Source organism: Dendronephthya gigantea, unplaced genomic scaffold (assembly GCF_004324835.1).
Source record: "Dendronephthya gigantea isolate DGI-Jeju-01 unplaced genomic scaffold, DenGig_1.0 000158F, whole genome shotgun sequence".
Lineage (NCBI taxonomy): Eukaryota > Metazoa > Cnidaria > Anthozoa > Malacalcyonacea > Nephtheidae > Dendronephthya > Dendronephthya gigantea.
In genome coordinates this window covers 18,147-30,600 of record NW_021163168.1, presented here as the reverse complement: position 1 = coordinate 30,600, position 12,454 = coordinate 18,147, and the positions used below count along the sequence as shown (strand labels likewise).

The 12,454-nt window shown below is 36.6% G+C and overlaps 1 protein-coding gene across 2 annotated transcripts in view; it reads right to left on the bottom strand.

The window, feature by feature from the left end:
- The window catches only part of LOC114537477 (myotubularin-related protein 13-like), a 29,634-nt gene extending 18,968 nt beyond the window's left edge, over nucleotides 1-10,666 (bottom strand). The window contains exons 1-11 of one of the 2 annotated variants that reach the window (XM_028558509.1): nucleotides 10,474-10,666; nucleotides 9,216-9,386; nucleotides 8,573-8,733; nucleotides 8,120-8,283; nucleotides 7,015-7,166; nucleotides 6,386-6,460; nucleotides 3,625-3,684; nucleotides 2,166-2,271; nucleotides 1,950-2,000; nucleotides 1,271-1,367; nucleotides 182-265 (exon numbers count right to left, since the gene is read on the bottom strand). In XM_028558509.1, coding sequence (XP_028414310.1) covers nucleotides 182-265; nucleotides 1,271-1,367; nucleotides 1,950-2,000; nucleotides 2,166-2,271; nucleotides 3,625-3,684; nucleotides 6,386-6,460; nucleotides 7,015-7,166; nucleotides 8,120-8,283; nucleotides 8,573-8,733; nucleotides 9,216-9,386; nucleotides 10,474-10,545 — 1,193 coding nt within the window. In that variant the 5' untranslated portion in view covers nucleotides 10,546-10,666. The remainder of the gene's footprint in view (nucleotides 1-181; nucleotides 266-1,270; nucleotides 1,368-1,949; nucleotides 2,001-2,165; nucleotides 2,272-3,624; nucleotides 3,685-6,385; nucleotides 6,461-7,014; nucleotides 7,167-8,119; nucleotides 8,284-8,572; nucleotides 8,734-9,215; nucleotides 9,387-10,473) is intronic. The other variant, XM_028558510.1, reaches the window with a different exon arrangement.
- Nucleotides 10,667-12,454: the final 1,788 nt, after the last annotated feature.

Below are 12,454 nucleotides of genomic sequence, written 5' to 3'. Positions count from 1 at the left end.
GCACTGAATATGTAGTTGTAAACAGTATATTTGTATTAAGGTTAAAAACATTTTGTTTGCTTGTTGAATAAAACAATAGACGTGATTTAATTTTTGAACTTATCCGCCGTTTAAGCTGAACGGGCTTGATACAACCGGCTAAATTTCTTTACAAGAGTCATGCTTAATTATACAATGATACCTTCTATACAATGCTGAGCCACACCGCAACATAACTGTACCGTCCACGGAATTTCTCCAACAAATTGAAGGAAAACTTCTGTCACTAAAAACAAAACAATGAAATTGGAACTTGTGCAACTCATACCGCGGACAGAACGGATACCCTGGGAACGAGGTTCGAAAAAATTTCGATGGGAGGGGGGGGGGTATACAGGACCTGCTACACCAGTTTTGGCAAGGTGGTCGATTAAACGCGACGTTGCGGCCGGTAATAGCACACAAGTGTCAGTAAAAAGTACGGTAAAAAGTTTAATTTTGCTCAACTTGTTTAGTTTCTTCCGATAATTTGACAAGTCGTCTTACTCGTCCGTTGGTATATCTTTTTGAAAGTAATAAAGCAGATTATTATTTATCTAAAAGAATTCACAGCCTCTGATTGGCTAACAGGCATGTGTGAAATCGTCATGTCCAACGTGTGAAGTCATAACGTGTGATACGACTTTTTTCTTGCATGTTACTACGTCGGTATTTCGGCTTGATAATTCTTCATATCATGTTCAACCTCATTCAATTATGAATATGCTTATTTTATATTATATTTTGAAGAAAATATAAAGTGAAGTTTATAAATAATCCGTTATTTAAAGCTTTATATATTTGTAATTGTAAAACAAGCGAGAAAGCGTCTGTAGCGACGACAAATAGCCTCGCCATTTCGTGTCCTCATTTAACAAATAAATTCTTGAGGCACTCCTTTCAGCACAATATTGCTTTTTTCTAGCAGCCTTATCTTTGGTCACTCGCAATTCGAGCCTCTTCGCCTTGCGACATAAAATAAAATAATTCTGCTCCCGAACTGTCCGTTTGTAATACAACGCGCTAATATCGCATATCATTAACATTCCAAAAGTTGCCCCCCCACTGATGGAATGTGTTGATGCGCAGAACGGACCTTACATCATCTTTAAACCTGCACCAAGCGATTGAAAAGCTATATTTGCGTTCTTAGACGCGCATCAAGTGACAGGTGTTCGTCGGTAAAACTTTGGGGTTGCACCACCCCCTAGTTAACACAGTCACGTATGTCCCTGTTCAGCAATCAACGTACCCATGAAAGGTAATAATATTGTTCATCTCCACGTCACTTATTCCATGAGGTATTAGAGTTTTCTTGGGAGCCTTCGTCTCTAAAAGACCGTTTGGAGCTAAAATAATGAAATAAGTTCATAGAGGATTTATCTGGGGACTGCCCGGAAAATTTGCACTGAACAGCTAACGGTGGAAAATAATATACTTAATTAGCCTTTCTCACGATGACGTTTTAGGGGTACTTTCAATTTCTCAAACGGGTTTAAAAAGTTATAATAACATGAAAAGCATTTTTTTTAGAATCAACAGAGCATTTGAAGAGTAACTCCAGCCTAAAATTAAAGACTGTGGCCGTTATGAGGTCTCACGCTTGCGGTTTTGAAAAAAAGTACCCCAAAAATGGCGGCATATTCGTCATCGTGAGAAAGGCTAATAAGATTTAAAAAAGAGTAAAACTTGATTAAGCTTCCTAGTTAACTATTGTCAACGGTCAAAAACGCATATAAAGGAATTTCAGAGAGTCGGAAATCTAAATATTTTCGGTTAATTGTGCAGCCAGCCCCCCGAATTCCCCAAGAAGGCAAGAGCAAAATCTGTTTATCATTGTTTAGTTCTATTATCTTATATGCATGGAAAGTAAATCATTAAACTACTGAAAGTAGATGGTTGAAAATAATTTCTTGATAACGAACGCTTACAATATTCTCTCCAACAATCCAATGTCAGCAAACCCAGGCGTCGAAACTCGACTAAATGTGAACATAAACAAAAACAAAATATATACATATGGTGCATTAAAACGATAGTAAAGGATCAACACAGTTCAGAATTTGCTGTCGATATGACATACACACGTAAAAATAACACATCTTGTAACAAATCTGATAAAGGCAGCTTATACCACACCCGCTTACCTTCAAAATCATAAAAATTCTGTGATGTTCTTGAATATAAAATATCACACGAACGCGTGTGAGATATTGCTTCTCTATATGCGATTGCAAACCATTTAGAAGGCGACTAAAATAACGAAGGAATCTTCTGTCATTAAAGTCACAAAAGACTTTCTTCTTTATATTAGGAATTTCGTTACGAGATTGCACATGCCATATAGCTTTCTCAAAGAGCAATGCATTTACAGATTTGAGCTAATAGTTATGAAAGAGGAGAACTCCCAAGTTGAAAATGCTGAGGTTAAATCCAGGTTATACTGAACAACGGGCAGTTTAGAGCGATTGAAAAACACTATCCGTTGGATAACGCTATTCAACTTTCCTACAACCGACCTCAGATGCATGAGATCCATGTAAATAGATCGGGGCCTTGTTGTATGAAGGCTGGGTAGCGTTATAAATGAAGGAGTGACTTTTTCAAGCGTTATAAAAATGTCCGAAAAGCAGTGAAACTACAGATTTTCAGTGAACAATTATTAAAGCGAATCCTCAATTTTGGAATACTAAGGTTAACCCACGTTATACCAAACAATAGCCAATTTTTGAGCGTTTGAAAAACATCATCCGGTGGATCGTGATCTATCCAGCTTTCGTACGACCGGCCCCAGTGATCAGAGGCATTTGATAAAGAATAAGAAGTTTGCTAAACGGTTAGATGGGCTGGAGGAATTTTTTGCTGGTGCTAGTTGTTACGTTAGCAGCAGGGACCGGTTGTATATCACGCCCGTTTAGCTTAAGATAAGTAAAATTTAAATAACACCATACAATCATGGACAAAACCTGTTAATAACACTGTTGGTGAAGTATAATTTTCATTTCATTCCGATTAACTTACTTGTGTCATGCGATATTCTCCCCCCATCTCCTTGGCAATGTTGGGTTTAGCAAGCAAAGGCAACGTGACAAGATATCCAACATTGAATATGTAGTTGTAAACAGTATCTTTGTATTAAGGTTAGTTTGCTTGTTGAATAAAACGATAGACTTGTTTTCTATACTAAACAGGCTTGATACAACCGACCCCTGATGTTTTATATGCGTTCTTAGAGCAAAATCGCATTGATTTCATGCAAGAGGTATTTTTTAACTAAATTTTTAAATTTTTAAACGAAACACATGCATGCACAGATAACAGATTTATGTAATTATACAATAACTATCGCATACCTCCAGATCAATATGTGACCGATGTTTTTAAACATATATAAATATTTTGAAAGGGTGCAAAAATATACGTTTAGATTCATGGTAGAGAGTTATACATTATTCACAAGCACAATAACCATTACTGTTACTCGATTTAGCAATTTAGCATGATAATATTAAATAATTCATAATCAATAATTAATCAGAAATCAATCAACGCTACACCAGGAAAAGTCCTGATGAACATTACATTTTCTTCAGCATATTTGTATACCTTTCTTTGGCTGGGAGTACATTGTTTCTGCCTCACATTTCCAGAAAAACAAGGCCGTAGCTAGGATGATCACATCGGCAATGAAATATTAAAGTTTTAAGTAGGATATACGAATGCGATTGTCGTCGTGAGAGGCGTTTGCATGATGACGTGATGTGGCGTAACATTTCAGGCCGGTTTAGATGCTCATCATGAGCTGAACTTAATGCAAGCCAGTTCAAATTAGGTTCTGCTCGCAAGAAGCATTAGGCCTAAACTACTACAAGGTATAAGGATCAAAGGGCCTTAATTTCGAGTGGAAATCAGACACAACTGAATTCAAGCCAGAAGCCTTTGCAATGCCCATAAGTAATAAGTCTGCAGAGTGTGTAGCTAAGTGCATTAAAACTTTTTCGTGCAGGTAATTGATTATTTTTGAACAACTTATTAACTAGTACATATCAGATCACGAGTGAGATCGACTGATATTGGTCAAAGGGGATGGGTGAGACTGACTGATGTTTTATGAGGCTAATGAAGGGGATGAATGAGACAGACGATTGAAAATTGAATGATTAATCATCAACAAACATGCTCGGCCTCCTGCGGAGTCACAAGTCACAAAAAACTGTTAAAATAAGGAAATTTTGTGCTCATTTCATCTTATACAACAGAAAATTACCCACAATTACAAGAAATCCCTGCGTGACACATTTTAACAAGGCTACCTGTTACCCAAACAGTTTTCTCTGCTTTAATATTCATCCAGTTTTTTGGGGGATCATTGAGATTGGGGGAGAACTGAGCCCGCCGTGCTACGTTATCCCCCTAGACTGCACATGCGCACTTGTTACAAGGGGAGTACTCAGACGGGGAAGGACTGAGATCGTGACACCGGTGCATGCAATGCTCTTCCCATTGAGCTACAAAGGTAGCTGACAAGTGCGATCGTGGTTATAGTGCGGATATTAGGAAGGTAATCCCTGCGATTAAATTCAAATACTACATAATACTACATTTATATTACAAGTATACGATTGTTGTTCCTGATAAAACTTTCAAGGCCATGCACTACTCACGAGTGAGTTTTTCAAAACCCTAAAGTTGCACGAGTATATATAAAATTGTTCGACAGGAAAAAAATTCGACATAGCTACATTACTGATTAAAAGTATTCAAACACAGTTTTTACAGCCCTCATGAAAATGCTCATATCTACTTTAAAACAAAAGCAATTTGTATGAAAATATTACATGTTCCAGAGCGAGATTTTTCGCACTGTTCAGCAGTTATTTTAACTTACTATTTTAAACCGGAAGTACATTTGTAACCTAACAAGTGCCATTTACTACCTTTTTAAGTTTAATTGTTTAATTGGGAGGATATTTGTGAGAGTATCGATGTTTTAGGAAGAATGAATAGTAAAGTGTTTGTATTTTTGAATAAAGATCGAATAGGGCCAGTAAGATATGTATAGTTTTCATTGTCAATCAAATTATGGCCGGTCAAAAAAATAACAAAACATTTTAGCATTTTAAAAAAATTATTTCCACCCATTTTTATGTATGCCTGGTCTACAAGTATTTGGAATAGGTTCTCTTAATCTCAGTCAATATCTGCACGTGGTAATTTACAACACTAAAAGACCCACGTTGTCAGGTTTTGAATAATTAATGTTTTATACTCATTCAAAAATTTATGCACTTAAAAACTATTCTTTGCACTAAAAGGCCTGATTATTCAGGAAAAGTGAAAAAGTTCTAGCAATCAAATTAATACAGTCATTAATTGAATTTTAAAAAAGAAGTGGTAAATGCCACATCTTTGGTCATAAATCTACTTGCGAGTGATCAATTAATTCCTAAAACTGCTAGGGAGTGCATAATATGACGCTCTAGAATCTAAAAATAGTCATGCTTTTTTGTGAGGGCCAAAAAGAGGTGTTTGAATACTCAATACTGATCAGTACTGTATTTCAATCTTATGTCTTGAGCCTACATGTACAAAGTTTATATATTTTATATTCAGAATATCAAATCACTGAAGCCTAGCTCACATTTTAATGGTTGTTTAATGGTTCGCAGCGAGTAAAGGTTTTAGCACGAGATTACGGAAAACGCATTTTGTTTTTCCTTGTCAGTAAATTTTCGACAATTATAAAGAACGTTTCTTTACCGATTATATTTCCTACGTCAGTACATGTACATAAAACTGGCTGTATCAAAAATGGTAATCAAACTTCAGCATGCAGTTGTGAGTGTTGTCGGAAAACTATACTATACTAAATAAATAAAGCATGCAGGGTCGAAATTAGGGCGATAATTCGGGAAGGGGTGGTGATAATTTGTTTATATGATGTTCTGCCCAACGGATTTCTTTTGGAAACGCGCATACGTATACAAAAGAGATCTGTCAGACAAAAGGATATACGATTATGTATCCCCCCCCCCAATTACAGTATCACATCTATAGTTTCGGTCCTGCAGAAAGCATAATTAATCAGGGCAAAAAGTAAAAGAAAAAAACCCGAGCTGAATTAAGTTGCATTGCTGCTTAAATGTATAAGAATAGAAATTTCAGTTCGTTAATCAACCGGATAACTGTGCAGTAATATAATTTAGCAAAAAATAGTCTACATGCAATCTAGTATAAAGCCCCGTAAAGACGGACGAATTTCCCTTGACAAATTTTCCTTGCCAAGTTTTGTTTGCTCGTGCATGTGTACGCGAAATATTATCGCCCTTAGCAAACCTTATTAAATGATTGATAAAAAAAAACTTACCAGGTGTTTTGTATACTTTGAAAATATTGCGGCGAGTTTATCCGCATTGTAATCAGAACCTTGTGGAAGACAAAACTATAAGATGAAAGGATTTTCAAAATTCACCGTTAGAAATTGATATGGACCTTTCTGTAGCCTGTAGCAGTACCTAGGTCATCTCAATGAAGAGGTCAGATTCACTCTACCTATCAGGGCGTGCTCTGCTATAGTCTGTTATCTATATCATATAAGTTCACCTTGAGAACTTTTAAAACTATAATATGTCTATTTATATACGACTATATAGGACATAAATCATTAGAGACATCGTAATTGCCCGTATAGTAGGTAACAATTTGATTAAGAGACAAGTCAAAATATGATATTGTTCAAATTGATTGTGTTGTCAGGTTTTATTGTTAAGTTCAGTATACTCTATTAAGTCATAAGTATATTACCAAACACAACAGAAATGGTAAGAAATCCAGGAAGCCATCGGTCCGGCAAGTGTGATGGCGTGTGCATGACGCGTTCATTTTGGAAAAACTATCCCTAGTAATACTTCTGATTATACATATTCTGTGAAAGAGAAGGTGCCATCTACGCTTTTTCATATAGAGGCAAAGCGCCAGAGAAGGTAATCACTTTACCTTATAAACCTGCAGAGTACTGCACATGAGCTCAATGCCATCACCAAACCCAAAAAATCTCGGGTCCTTCACGAGTGAGTTCTTAGGTAGTTTGTGAATATCGTAAACATTTGTACATGGAATAGATACGATGATGTCATGTTGAACAAGATCTGTGAAAGTATAAATGAAAATCACGCGTACATATGCAAACGTTTTAGGCCGATACTCACTGACACGGTCCGCCAACGCTACGCGATTTTTACGAATTTCTGAGGTTTCAAAAGCAACAAAAAACAGCAAAAGCAAGTTTGATCATGTTATGATATTCTTGATAATTACTGAAGGATAGCATACTTTGACATGTCTGGGGCCCATAGCTTTCAAAATTTCCCTCCAGAATTGAATTATTTTGCTTAAAAAACCCCCCAAAAATTCGCGTTGCGTTGCGCCCAGTGTGTGTGGGCCTTAAGCCTGTTTTCCACCAGGCGAATTTATTTGCGCGATGCGATATCTGAAATGCGGTGCGGTGATTAGTTTGCGAAAAAATTTGCCGCGAAAAAGAAGAATCGCTTTCTACTTTTTATCAATCTGCACGAATAAATTGCCTATTGGAAAGCGGGCTTTATACCACATAGTTTCTTTCGAAATTGTAAGACCAGTACATGTGAGTGTCAGAATGTTTTTTAGGTTAACGATTCTGGAATCGACATCACGTCCACTGGTACCGGAGTTTTCTAAAACTATTTAATAACGGACTTTGATGGACTTGTTCAGAATATATAGGTTTTTTATATAAACCTTTAGATTTCCAGCTGAAACAGCTTGCTTGATATCCAAGCGTTTAAGTTCGAATCGTCTGTACCGCACATTTGAATTAACTAAGTCCGAAAATAAATCTCGCAGAGCACTTACAAATACTCTTGACTAAATCTATAGTTTGGGCGGAGAAATAAGATAGAGTTGAATGGTTAGGATTGGTTATTATTTAGTACACTTTCCTTAAAGCGGCCAAAATGATCATATCGAATTGTCATGAACAAGCCACCTTACCCGATATGAAATAGTCCGAATGAAAAAATAAGTAGATGAGATATAAGGTTGTATGCGTGCAGCATCTGTTTACCTTTCTCTGTTTCATCGGATTCCGGTGTGTCTACGGGCTGTAGAGAAATCAACTTACAATTGTCGTCTAAATTTTCTCCACAGGAAGTTTGAACGACGTTATTTTCATGTGATCTGTTCAATGTAAATTGTGACTTTCCCTTGTAAGTCGATCTTAACGTGCGACTGAAAATAGAAGAAAAAACCTTGGCCTTAATTTACGAAGAATAACACCCAGAGAATGATTTATATATCTTTGTCTTATATATATTACTCGGTCTTGTGAAAACTGGTGGGCGATCCGCTCCAAACAATTTGCTACTCGACGAATATGAATCAGCCGTATAATGTTTAGACCAGGGGCACTCTATGAGTTAAGGGCATCACTGGCTCATTATAGAGCAAGTTTAAGACAGGTGATGATTAACCCATGCACTTTATAAAAAAACTATCTTTTGCATGACTGTTACTTTACCATGATTTTGAATGTTGCAAGTTCTTTTGGAAATGCTGTGCTTTTTCTCTAAACCTCTCAAGTGTATCTGAAAACCCTTTCTTTTTCCCAAACTGACTGCTATTTTTCTTGGATACAAGGGATGTATGGTGGTCACCACCAATGGCCTCGTCTTCTATATCCTGAAGGAAAATGGTATTACCGGTTCCATGATCATTGCAAAATTGCAACAGAAAACTGGAATGCTTACAACAAGCTTGGACCCAATAAGTGTTCTAGTATACCACACTTGATAAAATAAGTAGAACTTTGACAATTATTGGCTTCCTATACAATATTCATTGGGGACAACTAAACATTTTTTATGCATCAGCTTGTATTCCATTTGGTATTCGGTAGTACTTATCACATAATTGGTAAGGAAAAATTTGTATTCATATGTTACTAAATCCGCTATATTTTAAGTCAACAATGTACAAAATTATTACAAAAGGCTGCTTTGCAAAAGGCTGTTTTTTTAAATTTAATTTTTGAAAATTAAGAACATTTAAAAACTCGATTTTACAGAATTTAAATGGCACAAGACCAGGACTAAGTACTATTGGTTAAACTGTTTAAAAAATTAGGCCAAAGACAAATTCAGGTTTGAGCAAAGTAAACATACCGGTGATGAACCACTAAATATAACTCTAAATGTTGTAAGATGCAACGTTCCTTCCACAGGAGAGAGATATGTTTCAACACATATTGCATCTTGCTGCAACAAAATCTTCTCACCAGGTAGTAATGTTGGATGTTTTGACAATTTCTTATTGGTAGCTGGAGCAAGGAGTGGCTTTAAAAAAATGAAGGTATAGAGGTAATATATATTTGAGTAGCAAATCATCTGCTTTTATTAACAGAATTCAATTTAATAATGAACTAATAGTGTTTTAGGAATCAGAACCATGTATTATAGTGATTATAATTTTTTCCAGGCATTCATGACCTTTGACTGTCAGGACATTAACATGAACTTGACTAAATGCAGTAATACGAGTTTTAAGTACCAAAAGCTCACTGGTCAGAAATCATTATATGAAGTTTGTGCACATTTTTTAAAACTGAAAATTCCAAATAGATAAAAACAGTGTAAAAAAAGAAATGCCCATGTATTAATTTTTTGGTTTATTTGTAATGTGTATTTGTATGCACAGCCAAAACCAAAAATTCTCAAGAGGTCAAGGCTCTGCAAAACATATTTTCCTCCAAGGTCCTAAGTAAAAATATCTTACTACATACTAATAGCTCTATTATATATAAAAGATAGCAAATTAAAAAACTAGTGAATAAAATGCAAAAGATTGAAAGCACTAAAATTAAAATATGTTGTCAAAAGGTGTGTTTGACTTTTTCCCATTATCCCTGATCGGTCACCTATTAATCCCCTCTAGGGTCTGGATCTGCTTTGGGAAGATAGCAAAAATTCATTATTTGTGTAATATGATCTTGACCAAAACTCATTAGAAGGAGGGTTTTCATCTATTATTATACAAATTGTATTCTTCTATATTTATACCTTATATTATTTCATATCACAAGTTAAGTTATTTCTTTAAACAAATCCATACAATAAGTTTGGCATTGTATGTGTTTCGGGAAGATTGTTCATAATATTAAAATATGGAACTGCCACCTCTGCAATAGATATAATCATAAAAATGACATTCTGCGTTTCTTATTCCCTTTATCAACATGAAATTTAAATATTTTTATACTAAAGAGAACCAATGCGTTTTAATATCAAGAATTTCCTTACCGATAATCTGACTATTTAAGTTAGAAAAATTTCATGTTTCCATAGCAAAATAGCGTCGCAAATAAAGATTATTTGTTCAAAACCTAAGGAGTACTGATGAACTAGTACAAATATATCAACTTACCGGAATACAGTAACTCGAGTCCTCGTTTAAAATCTCCAACAACCGTTCAGGAGTGATAGACTTTTCAACCATTCCAGGATTGTTCAATAACCATGGTACATGTTTGAATTAAAGTTAACGCGGGTAAGCTCGCGAATTGTGTATGAAAATGTCAAAGACATTGTTCATTTGTCATCCTGCTTTCAGCGCCATATTGAATATTGCTTTGAGTTCAATTTTAATGTTTGAGAGTTTCGGTTCAGCCCACTGGGCTGAAAGTAAATGACTGGAGCATGGGTTTCGTTTTCTCGTTCTCGTTCCATATTAATTTTCGACCAAGCCTCGACCTAACTTAAATTTAACCCTTATCCTGTTTAAATCTAAGGCCCGTTTGCATGATGCCAGATTTGAGAACACAAAAACTATTTTAATACGTATCCGTTAAAATAAATATCCGCGCCCAAACCAAAGGCGTGTCACGAGTGAGATGTTGAAACAGAAATTTATCAAATCCAAAGCAAAAACCAAGAATGAGAACTTCTTGGGCGGATGGGGAGCTTCAGAACCTTCTAAATGTTATTGTCGAGTATGTAAAGGAAAATGAGCAGCCAAAAATGCAGGGACACCGAAAATGGGGGAGGGGCACCATACTCCTTAGTTTAGGGTTCGTGACTTAGGGCTGGTTTCCACAATGTCCCGCAGGTAAAACGCACACGCAGGTAAAAACTCAAAACCTTCTAAGTTGTTGTACTTTCAACGCGGCCATTAACGCGCAAGCCGTACGTGCGATTTCGGCGTGTACGTACGTGCAAGTGGAGGCCGGCCTTAGTTCAAATCAACGATTGAATAGATGTATAAGGTTGTCAGTGAAGATTTGGTTCTGTATAGTGTTGAAGATTTGCATGGTGTGTTTCCTTTGGCATAAGATTAATCGTACAACAACAAAAGGTTTTAAGCTTTTACGTGCGTATACGTACGTGCAAAGCTGAAACGCGACAGTTGGTAAACCTCATTTAACCTTATATCCGATCTCACTTCAAACTTAAGATTTTTCCGCTTTTACCTCAATTTCGAAAAGGCATCGATGTGTGACGTGCATTTTCACTTTTTCGTGTTAAACGATTTTATTGAGGCCCAAAATTTTGGTTGTGATGTTTTTGCATTCTGCATGTATAAATATATGCTTTGTTTTTTAAACATCGTTGTGTTGTTTTATAGGATGTCAAGAAGTGATGTTCGAACCATAAAAGTTTATGTGAGGAATCTTCCTCATGATGCTCGTAAGGAAGAGTTAGAACATTAAAACTCGCCCTATGGTAAACTCCAAGATGTTTGGGTGGACCGTAGCCCCCCTGGATTTGCTTTTGTTGAGTTCTACGATGACCGCGATGCCAAAGATGGGTGCGAAGACTTGGAGTCTTGGATGGTCGAACTCTGTGTTGGGTACGGGTCAGAGTGGAGATATCACATGGTTCACGTGCGTAAAGTAAATAAAATGGACTATATCCGGTGGTTTCATGTGGGCTGACTCGAAACCCAAAGAGTATTGTTGGTAAGTGGTTGTCCCAATCCTTCTGCATGGTCACGGCTGACATACATTGACACCGATTGGCAAAGCGTATGATTGAATCTTTCGACAAGGCCGTCCGTTTGTGGGTGATACGCTGTGGTGTCAGTTGACTTTCTTGGTATTGAGAAGTTCACAGACCGATCGAACAAGCGCTGACATAAAGTTGGTTCCACTGATAACAATGCTCGGGGGGCGCCATGTGTGAGGACAACGTGATTAACTAGAGGACGAGCAATAGTCTATACTTGGGACAGCAAACGCCTCAGGCCATCGAGTGAGGTATTCTGTGAAGACAACAACATAGCGATTTCCAGCATTTGAACGTGGAAACGGACCTATGCAATCCACAGCAACGCGATCAAAGGCATTTTGAACTGGAATTGGTAGAAGAGGGGCCTTGTGTTTATTACGAGGCGATTTCTTCATTGCACA